We start from the raw sequence: 15,717 nt of genomic DNA on the forward strand, positions 1-15,717 counted from the left end.
CTAACAAAGCAAGTTTCTGATTTACAGCAGGCATCTGAAGGCTCCGTCTAATATTAGTTCCTCACTTGCATTTTCAAGCACATGGAGGGACAAGACACACCTCTTTGAACTGAAAGGAGGAGGTGTGAGGATTATAAAGCAGGTGTCCAGGGTATATTGGCCTTGTATTTTCATCTGACCTGTCCATGCTGCCAGCACCCCTACACATGTACGTGTACATGCACACACAAACACATACATATAATTCAAACGGGGAAATGTAGTGTTGGATGCAGTTCTCAGGTAACCCCCTCACAAGTTTCAATGCTAATGAACTGCATATGCCTTGTGCCCAATTACTGGTCGGCAGATGTTGGATACAACACGTGCGAAAGGGAGGGACACTAATCTGGCCAAAGTTGCTACTGCAGATTAGTTGGGGGGTCTAATCTACTGTTCTACTGTTGGGGGATCAAAGACTGCAGCTCTGGGTTGGGAAAAGACAAGGTGATGTCCACTCAAGCAAGAATTCCAGAGGAGGGATCTACCATATTAACTGAATAATAGAATTGTAGAGTTCGAAGGGACCCCATGAGTTTCATAGTCCAAATCCCTGTAATGCCAAATCACAGCTAAAGAATCCCTGACAAATGGTCACTCGGCCTCTGCTTAAAAGACTCTCCAAGGAAGAAGAATTCACCACCTTCTGAAGGAGTCAGTTACGCTGCCAAATAGTTCTTACTATCAGAAAGTTATTTATAATGTTTAATCAGAATCTCTTTTCTTGTAACTGGAAGCCTTCAGATATTTGAACACGGCTATCTTATCTCCCCAGTCTCCTCTTTTCAAGGCTAAACATGAAACAAGGCTAAACTGTTCCTCGTAAGACTCGGTTTCCAAACCCTTGATCATCTTAGCTGCCCTTCTCTGTATACATTACAGCTTGTTAATATCCTTCTTAAACTGCTGTGCACATACTAAATATAAGAGCATTAAGAAAACAGTACTGGATCAGGCCAAAGGCCTATCTAATCCATCACACTATCTTCACAGTGGCCAGTTAGAACTTCATGGGAAGCCCTCTTTTACCCTCTGCCTTGCTGTCATCCACCAATGGGCAAGCCGTTCTCAGAGTGACTGTGCTCAGCTCGGAGTGTCTTCCTCGGGTATCCACTGCATAGAGGGTGAACCTGGAAGAGAAGAAAACTATAAGACCTCAACCATGAAAAGTAAAGTTAACATAATATGCTGGAATGGCTGAAATTATGGTAACCTCCATACATTCTGGTGCAAGATGTTGTCAGACTAAAGCAGGAACAGATAACCTTTCTTCTGCCAAGAACCACATTCCCTTGGGATTAATCTCTCTCTGCCTGAGGCCCCACCAATTAAGTGGGCAGAGCTAATCACTTTTCATCTCACTCTTCCTACCACCCCACCCCTTTCTCTTCCTGGTAGACTGCTCACATGGGGACACAGATCACTCTTGCCAGTGGTATGGATGGCTCACCAGTACTCAAGAAGGCTCAAGGGAGGTTCACAGAGATGGCTTAGGCTGTAAGTCAACAACCCTTCATGTTGGTCTGTATTGGATTTGGTGAAAGTGTCCCTCAACCTACAGAGTAAAGCTAGTATCATTCTGCCAGTAGGGAGGTCAGTTCTGCCCACTGAATATTCAGGCCAGCAAAAAGTCCGCAGGTGGGATCTATGAACTTCCACCCCCACCCAATCCCTGGTCCAGGGGCAGGAATGGACTGAACTGCCTCAGGGTACACAGTCAAACCCACTGCAAATGTTTGAGAGCTCAGGGTTCAATTGTGGCCCAACTGCAGCACCTGGTAGAACAACTGGACCACCCCCTGCCTTCCATCACAGCCTACATCAACAAGTGTGGCAATGGCCATGCTTCGCCATACCCCACCAGTTCTGAATTGCCCTGTAAGTCTTGTGGTAGTACACTGCCACCAAACACGGTGTTTCCAATGTACACTAAAGACACAAAGGAAATAGTGTTGTAGAGGTGCTTTTTTCCACACCTGACATGTAAAAAATTACTTTTGGGTTAATGCATGAAGGTTGATCCACCAGTGGTGGTTCATAGGAAGTGATTCATCTATGGAAATAATAAATAAATAAATAATGCCGAAGACATGCTCCCAAATTCAGAGTGTTTGAAGTACTGCAGGAGAGCACACACATCCTTCTGCAAGGTGCACGTGGTTCTAAGCACACCATTGTGCCCTACTGGAAAAAGAAGTCTAACACATGGCTCCATGTGGCATCTGGAGATGTTTGCACTGTAGAAACCGAAGATCTCCTCATCAGAAGCAGTCCAAGTAAATCTCTGAATAAGCTTTTGATTTCTCCCTCTCCTCCTTTCTTATCTGCAATCACTTCCCCCCTTTCTCCATTCTTAGCTAAGTAGTGCAAAACAAGCAAGTAAGCAAACAAACAAAGCAAGGATTCTGGGCTGGCTTTGACAAAGTGCAGATGGTCCAAGTTGCCCAGTGTCAGGGAACCTGCTGATGGAAGGCAGACAGTTGTGCCCTTGAAGAGGAGCGGGAGCTGCTCTTTCTGAAATTTGGATGGTTACTTAATGGCAAGTTGACCCCTCAAAGTTCCTTTACTTGTGACAAAAGCAACACTCCATTCTGAGCATCTCAGCGGGGACACAACCTGTGCAGCTTATTCCCTTCCAGACACCCACAGTGGGAACTGACTACACCAGGGGTGGAGTAGAATGCTGCATTCCCTTCCAGGGGCCATGTGCTGGGGTGGGTGGAGCCAGAAGCAAAAGTGGGCACAGCGATTAAACTTAACTTTACCTTTGTGCAGTGGGCTGGTTTCTACACACACTCACACACCCCTCTCTGTCCTCCATTCAGGCAAGCAATAGGCATCATCAGAGTTTGGGAAAACATTCCAGGCAAGAAAAAGCACTCACAGAGGGTGCAAAGCAGAGCCAGTGAAGGGTGTGGGCTGGGGAGAGTTTGGAGGGCTAAACAAAGAAGGAGGGCTTCCTTTGACCCACAGGCCTCCAGTTCTCCACCTTTGGTCTACACTTTTTATTAACCATGGTTACTCACTGCTAACTTTTCACACACAATGTAAGCAGGGAGAAATGTTGGACAACCAGCATGGGACACAAAGGAAGGAGTAGAGTTCATGGGAATTTTAGTCAGAATTTGGTTGGTCCCTCTCCCTTTTGGGGATGTCAGAAATCTGAGAGATTGGAATCCCTATTCAAGCCAACCTGATGGTCACAATCAACTACATGTAGGCAGAACACATGGTTGGCCACAGAAAGCTGAGGAGGACAGCTGCTCTGCTCTGCTGGGGGAATCGTTCCAGTTCTTTAAATATGATGGCTAGCCAGGCATAGCACTTTTAAACTGTCAATCTGAATTTTGCAATGTTGAGGGGGGGGGAATGCTATAGGGAGGTATATATGTGTGGTGATGAGATGAAAGGGAGAGGCACTGAGAGAGAGAGAAATCACATACCGAGAAAGGGATAATGCAGCCAGGCACCTGATATGTAAAATATGCCCATTGGGCTGTGAAAAAGGGTCTGAGGACACACAGGATCTAAAGTATGTTCGGAGTGGAGACTATCCAGGCTCTTCAGGGACAACTGCATGGAGAAGCTGGTGTGCATGTTTGTGTATGAAAAATAAGAGCTCTGCCGGATCAGGCCAGTGGTCCATCCAGTCCAGCATATTGTTCTCACTGTGGCCGTCCAGATGCCCATTGGAAGCCATTAGTAGGATACCCCCCCACATACTTGCTATTCCCAGAACTGGTACACGACCTCCAACAGTGGTGGGATCCATTGGAAGAATAACATTACAATCTTGGATAGTTGCCATGGACAGCCTGAATTTGTCTAACCTTCTCTGAAAGTCATCCAAGATCGTGTCCATCACTACTTCTTCATGGGAGTGAATTCCACATAGGAGCATATGCCCTGAGGAGGCACCACAGATCTGTTGCCTTTGCTTTACCTGTCACAAACTGTGATCCTAATGAGAAAGGCAAAAGCTCAGCAACAGAGCACAATTCCGTATGTGGAAGGTACCTGGTTCAAACACTTGGAGATGTTGGATAGCTACTGCCAGTGGAAATATGTTGTTGGATAACACCTCCCATCATTCCTGGACATTGGCCATGTTGGCTGGGGCTGTACTTACAACCAGTGTGTGTGTGGACGGGGGGGAGGGGGTTGTCTGTTAGCTTCTGGCTCCATCTTCTCTGTGTTCTCCCATGCAAAGAACTCCACAGGGAGAAGGAGAATGGGCGCAAAATCAAAACGAGTGGTTCTGGCTCTACCTACTGTTTGTGCTGCTTGTCTTCTGCCCTACCAGTCCCAAGGACCAGAGCACTCACATCAGCTAGGTCCTGGACCTGGGGTCCCCCACCCCAGGCCTATAGAGCTAGCAGGGGGAAAAGAAGGAAGAATCCTACCAACAGCAAGCTGCCCCTGAAATCGATGGGAAATTTCACACCCACAAAAAAATCTAAGAAATCTCCCACCCACCCCAATTCTCCAACTGACAAAGAGACTACAACATTTGGGCACCATTTGGGTTCAGTGCTACTTCAGAGCTTCACAAAATAAGGTTGTGTGTGTGTGTGTGTGAACTGTGCAATGTCTCAGAAAAACCAAGCAATGCAGCTTTCCTCCGGAATGTCAAAGTAGTGTGCCCTCACCACTGTAAGCTCCTCAGATATCTGTGCAAGAATGTCTACTCAGAGGCTGCTCAATTTAAAGTATATATTTATACAAATATAAATCAAAGCCACAAGAATGCATTTCCTCTGCTTGATGGCAACTCTGTGATTCAGCATAATCAGGGATCAGTAAATCAACACATAAAACCTTCTCACTGTGCCAATAAAATAAATGGAGCCTTTTTCTTGGATTTTGGAATGTCAATGGGTGAAGCATATTGACAATGCCACAATAAAAGGAAGCTCATAAACAGATCTACTTTGCATACTCATTCGGTTGTGGTGGCTTGTCGTTGAGGATGGGGGTAAATTCTATGAGGGGAGAACAGGATATCCCTGTGGCTATAACCACCACAAAAACAGCAAATCAGCAATGGAAAGAGGTTGGAGAGAGAGCTTGCCCAGTGCTTTTTTCCTGGGCTTTGCAGGGGTACGCATACCCCTAAACATTTTGTGAATGTAAGTTTGGCCTCATTGAGGGGAAGCCTTTCAATATGAGTAGGAAAATGAGAGTACCCCCTAAACATTTTTTTAAAAAAGGGAAAAAAGCACTGCTAGAACTTGAGAAGAAATTGCCAAAGGAAGGTTGGGGAATCTGTGGTCCTGGACTTACAGCTCCCATTAACCCCAGTCAGTATGACCAATGGTCAGGGATTGTGAGTCCAAAGACATTTGGAAGGCCACAGATTCTGCCCCAGAGTAATTGGGGGCAATATCCTGTAGTTGCTATGCTCAACAGGAAGCTATGGGCGGCTACAGATATTGGCTTTAGGGCTTTGCAGATGGCTTTCTGATGCCCTCAGCAGGCCCATAACTTGACAAAATTATATATGGCGGAGATAACAGTGCTCAGATTTGCAGGGGTACAATTATCTACATGACAATTATGAGCTATTTCAAGGCTGATAGCATCTGGAACTGGCAAGACCCCACAATGATGCATAGAGTTATATCCTAGTGATACAACCTCAACATCACAGTTTGCTGTGTTCCAATCAAGGAGGAATCACCACATTCAGATGTTCTATACTGCTACTCCAGAGGCTACTAGAACATGCCAGAAGCAGTTCCATGTCTTCTAGGATTCACCATCTCTTTCAGCCAAAGCATTTGATGAGCATTTTGCAAATGCTGCTTCAGCTAGCCCTCAGGCCAAAGGTGCCCTGAATAAAAGTTCAATGTTAACACTGAATCCATTAGTCAAAGGTTACAGCCTATCAGCTTTTTATAGTTCTAGTGCTGGAAGTGCCTGAAGACACATCTGAAAGCTGTTTAAAAGCTCAAGACCCCTTAAGTGAGAGGGTCTCCAGGGATTGGCATCAATCTGACAGCTGGAGGTGGTGCGAGGAGAGAAGGTTCATCACAATGAGCAAAGGAGAAAGAAAATCAATATCCTCCTCTTGAAGTTACCAAGGAGATGATGCAGTAGGGGAGGCCCTACAGGAAGCATTGCCTTTGAAGACCCTCCCCAGATGGGCCCACCTTATAGTGCAACATCGTGGCCTGGTTATGTAAATGCTCATCCAAACTTCCACTTGTCCCACCACTCTCCCCCAGGAAAACCTAATATTTACTCCTGAATCAAAGCTAATGTCAATTGGGTGTCCTGTGGACTGACGTTTGCCTCAAAGGAAAGTGGCGAGGCAAACAGGAAACTGCTCAGACCCATGCATAAAAAGCATGGGACAAGTGGAAATCTGGTCAGAACCATGCTTCCTAGGCACAGAACAAGTGGAAGTGTGGATAACCCCTAAATCTGATGGGCTTTATAGTGCTGCTTCAGAGTGATAGAAATTGCTCCCTGTCCCTTATATGACACTGGCTGGATCATCTAGACACATCCCAAAAAATAAAATAAAAGAAAAAAGGAATCAGTTAAATGTGTTGTAAACTTCATAAATGGAAATCCCGTTGATGAAAAATAGGACTCCACAGCACCATCTGGTGTCACAGTGTTATAACACACACAAAGTGCTTTTTCTTTACTAATGTAGCTGAGTCCACTGGTGGAGGAAGGGAGGGGCGGGGGGAGCACACTGCCCACAGCACCATCAAGGAGTGGGGTACCATCACAGCCGCCCTCCCAGACATGCGCTGCACACACCCCCCCACCGTGTCAGGTGCACGACCCCGCAGGCAGTACCATGCCCCCAAGGGCGGTGCACCACACCCCTGGGATGCACGCCCCCATGGGCGGTATGCCACGCCCTGGGATGCGCTCCAGTCACGCCTCTGCCTGCTCTCCACCTCCAGTACTGGAGCATGCAGCTTCGCCACTGGCTGAGTCCACTGATGTGCAGTCAAACTGTGATTGGCTGTATATCAATCTCAAATCACCAGGCTGCTGCCAACATCCCTTGTCAACTGGGATCGGCTTGGAAACAAGCCTGTTTGGTGAAAAATGGTGGTACTGCTGCAGCGTGGGGAGAGAACAGCTGCAAACTGTGCTTGGGCAATAGACAACTTCTCTTATATGTGCAATCTATTTTGCACCTGGAGTGTTTTTGCATGGCAAGAGTATGCCCTTGAACTCTGGTGGTGCCTTTTGCTTTCCTGGATGGAGGACAGAGAAGTGAGTGTCTGTGTTTGTAAACTAGCCTACTGTACAAAGGCAACATTTATATTCTGCCCCCCACCTGCCATGTGGCTCTCAGAAGTATACCCAGAAAGGAATGTGGCTTTTGGACTGAAAAAAAAATGTTTCCACTCTTAGTTTAAGGGAACAAATAAATAGGCAGGGAATTGCATTGAAGAATTAATTTTCTTCAGGGGTTCCTTAGTGCTAAAAAGCAATGTTAATGTGAGGGAGCTTGTGCATAAAATCACCAGGACTTTTCAGAGTGCAAGACTGACTGAGAGGCCAAACAAAATGGTACATGCATCTAACGTCTTGCTTGGTCCTGAAAAGGCAGAAGAAAACCTACTTTTTAGAAGTGGAAAACAGACATAGGTTATGCATTTGGGGGAGGGGGGGAAATAAAGCACTATACATATTCTAGCTCTTAAAAGTTACTCATAGCAAGTTACCTTAGGGGGTTGTGGAATCTCTTTTCTTGGACATTTTACAGAAAAAGTTGGACAGGCTCTGTGTGGGCTGCTTCGCAGTCTGCTTACAGGGTGAATGGGTAATTATCTCCGGATTGTTAACCTGGGATAGCAAACACTTGTCTATAAAAGCCATGAATCTGGGGACATTCCAGAACCCCTGAATGGGTAATCATTCAGTGATCATCAATTTTGAAGAAAGAGAAATCAAAAGAGATCCTGCTGTTTTAATTTTCCGATTGGGATATCTTATGTCAACTGACTACAACAATTGATGTGTGACTTGAACACGCAAATGAGTCATTCGATACCCCAGAATGTGTAAGCGGGCACATAAGTCCTCAGATATCAATGCAAGCATGCTTTAGGACAGGAGGATGAATTAGATCATTGCTTTTCAAAGTGTGGTTCCTTGGAATCCTATCAGGCTACGACACAGCAATATCCAAAAAGTGCAGCAGAACATTTCTCTAGATCAAGGACAATGAACTTTGTTTTCATCCAGGAGACCACATTCATTTCTGCGCAACTTCCCAGAAGTGTTGGACCTTGGCGTCTCAGATTTCAGTGGCCCCCTGTGTGACACCAAAATCCAGTGCTCCTCCCTCTCACCTTCCATTGGAATAATAGTGGTGGAACCTGCTCTGGCGCTCCAGAAGCTCTGTGCCTGGAGGGATCGTACCAGTCACACTCCCCTGGAGCCGCCTCTCCTCCCAGGAACCACATGTCAATATGGCAGAGCAAAACATGTAAATGTAACCTGGAAAAGGAGCAGCAGAAAGAGTCAGTGGGTGCCACATCCCCTCTTGGCTCTGACCTTGCTTATGTGACCCTGAGAGTGTTATAACGTTCAGAAGATGGTCTGTCCAGATACAGGTTTCCCCATATGCACACCTGCACAGAGACCACAAGAATTTGCCACACCTTAGAAACTTATTGGGGTTCCTCAATTAAAAGATTAGCAGTGGTTGGGCTGTGAGATGTTTGGAGCTGTGGGGGCTCTCAATTTCGGAGGGATTCTGAAACATCTTCTTAAATACCACATGGAGTTGTGTCTGGACTATGAAAAAGGGGCTGGTTTGCTGAAAAGGGTCAAAAACATCACCAAGCTGGAGTTCCCACGAGTGAAAGGAGAATATGAAGAAGAGCTGCGGAAGGGACATGGAAGAGATTTAAGGGCCTCGGATATAAGGTTGCCAGGTTAATGCACTAGATCGATGGGATAAAAAGGACTGACAAAACCCGGGACCAGGAGGAAGGGACACTGGATGAAGATTGGATTGTTTTTATTTCTCTTTTTATTATCAGTATTGTTTTATAAAATTGATGAATGTTAGAAAAATGTTGGAACGAAATTACTTGGCTCTAGAAAAAATGTTTAAAGAATTAGGTAAGAATATTATGGTTGTGAGAAGTCGGTAAAAATAAGATTTAAGTTTAAAGCTTTTAAGGTTTTCTATAAGATAAGATGAAAATAGATTAAGGTAATGTAATGACAGAATATTATGAAATATGGAAAGGATTTGCTGCATAATTATTAACCAGGATACAAAAAAGGGAGGAGGAGGAGGAGGTCAAAGAAAGAAGGTAATGAGAGTTGAGGATTTGAGAAAGATGGATTTATTTTTGTTTGTTTGCGGTGTATTTTTGTTTTTTGAATTTGTATTGTTTGAGGTGGTTTGTTTTTTCTATTTTCTTTTTCTGCTTTATTTTTTCTTTGTAATTTCAAAAATTTTCAATAAATATCATTTAAAAATATATATATAAAAGATTAGCAGTGGTGGACCAGCTTTCTTGAAAGGCAGCTTGCTCACCACTACTGCACATTCTTTTTCTGCAATGCACAGCTGCAACAGTGTTGGGTGTGGTGCAGAGCACCCTTTGAGAATTAAAAGTGGGTTGAGAGTTGCATCACTTGAAAAATGGATTACTAATAGGTTAAAATTTAATGTTACAATATTTTAAGATTAAAGACTAGGATAAACAAAGAGGGTAAGGATTTGCTGAACCAACAAACCGAACTGGAATACAAAAAAGGGAGGCGTGAGGAGGTCCGGGAAACAAGCTAATGAAAAATAAGTAATGGAAAGATTGGTTTTTAACCACTTTTTTCTCTTTTGTATTTTCTTCTTTTTTATTTTCTATTTTGTAATATTTTGAAAATCTTAATAAATATTTTATTAAAAAAGAGAGCGAGAGCGAGAGAGAGAGAGAGAGAGAGAGAGTTGCATCACTTCCCAATTTTGCCAGGAGACATCTCCATTCACAGATGATGATGATGATTGTTGTTGTTTTGAAACAATGCATAGTTTGCAAACACCTGTTCACTGGACAGGAAAAGCACACATGATCCGACTCCGGTGTTAGTTCTCAGAGGCAAATGTGAACTGAGCATGCATTCTAGAACATATCCCAACATCCTTTAGTAAGGGGTTCCATTAGTTGCTTACTTGAGCTAGTGTGGTGCAGCACAGGGATACAGAACCAGTGTCCCTCCAGATATGGTTGGACTCCACTTCTCATCAGCCCTAGGCAACATGGCCAGTGGTCAGGGATGATGGGGAGTGGTAGTCCAGCAGCATCCTGAAGGCCACATGTTCCTCATACCTTGAGTAGTGGATAGAGTGTGGGACTTAGATCAGGGAGACCTAGATTTGAATTCATAATCATCAACATCTTGAACAACTTACTATATCTTAACTCAACCCAAGCTACAAGGTTGTTGTGATCCAACAATAATGGGGAAGGGGGCTCCCCTGAACTGCTTAGAGCAGTGGTTCCCAATTAGAGGTCTGGGGACCCCTAGGGGTCCACAGAAAACACACAGGGGGTCCACGGCCCAATCCCTTGTTCCCCCCAACTATTTTTTTTGTCATTTTTTGCATGGTAATATCACAAAATTTATGGTCTGTTTTAGCACAGTGTGATTTTTCAATATATTGGCCAAAATTTGTTTTGAAATAACAATTTTGGCCTGGCAGTACGCAGGAAAATATCGCTCTTTGTGCAAGGGGGAGCAGGCCAGCCAATTTCAAGGCACTGCTGATATCGCACGATGATGTCAGCTGATAACACTGCTGATCTGAGCTGCCTTCCCTCACGCTGAGAGAGAACAGGGCAGCTGATTGCCCTCACTTCAAGACATCGTGGCACTACCTTCCCCTGGCACTGAGGTGAGCAGCTTTTCTCAGTTAGTAGGAAAGCAGTCACAGTGGATGTGCATTTTCACTGGCTGCCACCACTGGTTGCCCCGCTGGTAGCAGCTTGATAGTCCCCCATCCCCATCCCTTCCCCCTGAAACCATGTGGTGGAGTGACTCCCCTTCCTCTCCTCCCCCCACCCATTTTATCTCTACAGCTGCTTCTTTCCTCATCCTCACGCCTGATCTACAATTTGAGACATCATGATATATATCAGAATATTGCAATATTTATCTGCTGATACATCACATGTTGAAAACCAGATATCAATCAGCCCTAGACTGTTGTGTTTTTTTAGTATATCTAAAATCCTTTGCTTATTATGAGCTATCCCACATTTTGTTCAAAAAATTGCTTTGTAGAGGTAACTACCATAGAGTTATCAACTTTTTCAAAAGTAGGGGTCTGTGGTTTGGCTTTTGAAAAACCGGGGACCACTGGCTTAGAGGAAGGGGAGAATAAAAAAATAATTAAACAACATTTACTAAAGTTTGAAGAACACTGCATTAGACAAACCATTACATCTCATCTAATTTTGTGATCCAACTAAATCCTTTCAAGCTTTACCATGTTTACTCACCAAATATGTCATGACCTGCCCTGAGTTTTTAGGATAGGGTACAGCAGAGTTTGGAATAAACAAACACAATGGACAGGGGGGAGAGAATGAAGTGGTGGACAGGGGTGGCCAATAAGTGGTTCTAGAAAGGGGAATGGGCTTTGGAACAGAGTTTGTTCAAGAGAAATGCCCACAGAGGATGAGGCAGTCATTGTGACTGGTTGTAGGCAAGTCTACTATGTTGGCTTAGAACAGCATTTCCCTTTAACAGTAAACTCCCCTTCTCTGGGTCTCTTTGCAATGAGGGAAAGTACATTGTGCTAGTAATAGCTGGCAAGGAATCCACATGAATGCTATGAGCTAAGAAAGGAGAAGCTGGGCCGTCAGGGAGAGGAAAACAAACAAACAAACTTCGAAGCTGAATTAAGGTCAAATCAATAATCACTGTGTGCATGTCGGGATGCGCTTGAAGTTCAGCGTAGATTTGGAAAAGGGCACTTGCTGCTTCAGGCTCAATGGGGTTTATACATTTCTGGTGAGCAAAAAAATATGCGCCCCTCTTTGAAGTGGAACAGATGTCTCTCCCCCCCCCCCCGTTTTTACATCATGGAATGATAATCAGGCAAGATGCATCACAGAGATGGCCAAATCTAGCAGACCTTCAATGGTAGAGAACAGCTGCTACAGAATATTTGTCCAACTTGACCAGGGACATCTGTGGCCCATTGTACTACAACTCCCATCATCCCTGGTCACTGGCCATGCTAGCCAGGGTTGATGGGAGTTGAGAGACATGTAACCTCTAGAAACCCAAGGTTCCCCATCCTTTAATCAGCCCATATTGTCTACTCTGAATGGCAGTAGTTCTCTGGGTCTCAGGCAGAGGGCTTTCCTGGCACCTGCCATCTGACCCTTTCTAAAAACTGAAATTGCGAGGCATGGTTCCTAGGACCTTCTTCAAGCAAAGGATGTGATCTACCAATGATTCTCCTAGCCAGGTTCAAGAACATACATTCCCACCTGGAGCCTGCCTTTCTTTATTAGGGAGGTTTAGTCCTGCCTTCATGTAACGGGTGGGATACAGCAAGTCAAGGGAGGCTCCCTGGATATGATGTCTTTTAGGGAGATGCAATTAAAAAGGCATCTGTTGATGGAGATTTTACATAATATCAGGGAGCTGCTTATAGTAGTGGCTAGGTACTGGAGCTTTGAGATGGATTAAAGTCTTACTTCCAACACAAAACTGGATGAGGTGGCCAAGCCGCTATCATTCAGCTTCAGGGCTCTTCCAGATGGTCTGTTTATTCAGCATGCAATCTGATTTGCTTGCACAAAGTTTAAGTGGTGGTCAAACTATGTCTGATCTTCCTTCAGCATCCGTTCTGATTGTTTGCATGGAGGTTACATGACAATGAGCATTGATCCTGTATTCATCCTGATTTGTTTGTGGGGTGTTTGCTCATCTTTCTGTTAATCATTTGTTCACCCCACTGTCCAATGTATTTCCCAGTTACATTCCAACCCCTCAAAAAGTCTTCTTTTTTAAGTGGATTTGTTGTGCTAGGGCAACACAGCACTTCAGTCTACTTACATTGTAGAAACCTAAAGTTCCAATTTCTGTTTGAATTCTTCTGTGGGCTGGAGGCACCCACAGTCTGCTACCCGTATTATGTGGGTGATGAAACTTTGCAGAGTCGTTTTAAGGACTTCTGAGATGGGACACTGTATGCAATATGCTCTGAAAACTTCAAAAATCAGTGGCTAAACTGAATGGTGTACTGTATCATCTCTCCAATCCAGTCCACACATGTGGTGTGCCCATCTGGCCACCAACATCCTTGGATGTTGATGTGTGTGAGGGGGAGGGGGCTTAACGTTTACATTCATCTTTCACATGGAGAAAACCTGGCAGCTAACAACATGTTCTGTGAGTCTACGCACTTTGGATTTTAGGCATGTCAGCTGTATTTAAACATTACAGCCACTTAGCAACATTGGGAAAGGGAAGGCAAATTAGGTGAGCGGAGAGAATGCTCCTATTCTCATACATGTGGATTAGGGAGAGGTACCATCCTATGCAGTTTCATATCCATGCTGAGTGCTATCACTATCTAATCCAAAACAAACCATTGTACACTGAGAGAGAGTCTGTCCTCTAAATTGAACCCCAAAACTTTCCTTGTAAACTCAGGAAGAAGACTACACACACACACACACACACACACACACACACACACACACAGGGCAACTTCAGTCAATTCTGTCCCCGCCCCTGCTAAAATCAGAAGCTTTCCCCTAGATTTTACCATTTCTGATAGCAGGGATATGTGTGCTATAGGTGACTTAAGATGCATCTCATTATTACACCCTTCCATCCTGCTTTGCAACAGCTTACGGACAATAACTCCCAGGCAAAGAGTTTCTGTGCATATAGCCCCTGTGCTTTATATAGCATCTTCTGTTCTACACAATATATTTTCATTATGTATATCGCTCTTCCTAACACTGCCTTCCCATTCATTTCTGCTCAAGTGATGGAGTTTTCCCCAGCTATCAGTAAACACTCCCATCCCTTTCTTTGCATTAAAATCTACTTGGGGGGGGGGGAGAGAAGAGTTTGGCTGTGTGTATGAGGAGACGCTCCCTCATCACTGTCATTGTCCTGACCCTAGTGAGAGCTCTCCATATAATCTGAACCACATTGCTGGCTGATCAGATACAATACCCGGTAAATAACCTTGACTCCAGTGGTCAGGAAAGGTAGGGATCCTATATCAGAGCACATGAATGATTCACACACACAAGTCACAGATGGCAGTTTCAGGGGGCTGATGCCATGCAAAGCTAGGGAATCTCTATGGGGTTCAGATTCCAGGCGTACACCAAAATAAATTCATCAGCTCCCCTCCAAAGGTCTGCAAGAGGGCTCCAGTGTACAAAGGCAGCTCAACAGAAGCGGGGCCTACCCAAATATTTTAAAGACTGGGCAATTTTAGAGGGACCATAGCTCAGCGGTAGAGTACATGAACAAAAGGTTCATTTTCCAGCGTCCTTGGATAAAAATATCTTAGGCGTGTGTGGTTTTATCTGTGTGAGAGAGGGAAGACTTTTCCGGAGACCTTGAAGAGCATCTGCAATATTGGATAAGGTAGATTATAGCTCAGTGGTAGGTCTTGTTTTGCATGCAAGGGGGAGTTTCCGTGTTCAGTTCCCATGTTCTTCAGTTAAAGCTTTCAGATAGCTGTTGATAGGGAAAAAATCTGCCCAAGGTCCTGGAGGGCCAACTTGAGTAGTGGTGTTTAGCCAGATGGATTAATGGGCCAACTGAGCATCAGAGATTGCGCAGCGTAGTGGTGGTGTTGAGCTAGAGGATTTGAAGCTTGGTTCTGTTTAATACAACCTTAGCCATCCTCATCTTGCCACAGTCTACAATGTGTTTACCTGTAAATGGCTGCCTGGAAGCAAGAACCTAACCCCAACCAATGTCACTGAGACTGCTGTTCCTCTCATTCATGTGACACTAGTCATTTAGGGGTGGGGAATTTAAGATTCTTAGATACAGAAAAGCATTTTCAATTGGGAGGTGGTTTTGCTTTGTGCTTTGCCATCAGCAGATCTAGAAGGTCAGTCTGCCAGGCTTGCCTTGCTCCTTGATAATCTGTCTTTGTGCAAGTGGCTCAGTTGAGATGTCGGTCCTCCTTCCTCTATACTGTAACGTTTACAGGGACAGAAGATGCCAATTTATCTACCCAGTATTTTCTCTACACATGACAGATTAAGATGAATTCTATGTTTTAATAGTGGAGGCAAGCTCCAACCCCCAAGATTATACAGAAAACAAAGCCACATTCTTCACTGTAGCCATCAAAATCAGACCACAATTATGAAAAGGAAGATGAGCTTGGTGTCAAAACAATCTGGTTTTTAAACTTCTGTTTTAATTGTTCATGGATTTAGTTAATTCTTGTTTTTAAAAAGGAATAAGTTGCGAACAAGTATAACTAGGACTGTATGCAGCATTCTCTGTCCACAAGGGCAAGGGCTCTTTAAATGTTTCATAAGGAATACAATGCAACAGTTGCACTAGTGGAAACCTGTTGTGCAACAGATCACACAATCATTTGCACCACTAGGAACCTGCCTATACATTCTTTTGTACAACAGTGTTCTGCAGGTGCAAAGCATTTCACAAGAAGAACAGATA

The 15,717-nt window shown here is 44.4% G+C and overlaps 1 protein-coding gene across 6 annotated transcripts in view; it reads right to left on the reverse strand.

Annotated features, from left to right (window-relative positions):
• The window catches only part of ASTN2 (astrotactin 2), a 672,988-nt gene that overhangs the window by 7,011 nt on the left and 650,260 nt on the right, over positions 1-15,717 (reverse strand). For all 6 annotated transcript variants that reach the window (XM_082208795.1, XM_082208797.1, XM_082208799.1 and 3 more), the window contains one exon: positions 1,069-1,169. In XM_082208795.1, coding sequence (XP_082064921.1) covers positions 1,069-1,169 — 101 coding nt within the window. The remainder of the gene's footprint in view (positions 1-1,068; positions 1,170-15,717) is intronic.

Source organism: Podarcis vaucheri (assembly GCF_965113315.1).
Source record: "Podarcis vaucheri genome assembly, chromosome: Z".
NCBI classification, from domain to species: domain Eukaryota; kingdom Metazoa; phylum Chordata; class Lepidosauria; order Squamata; family Lacertidae; genus Podarcis; species Podarcis vaucheri.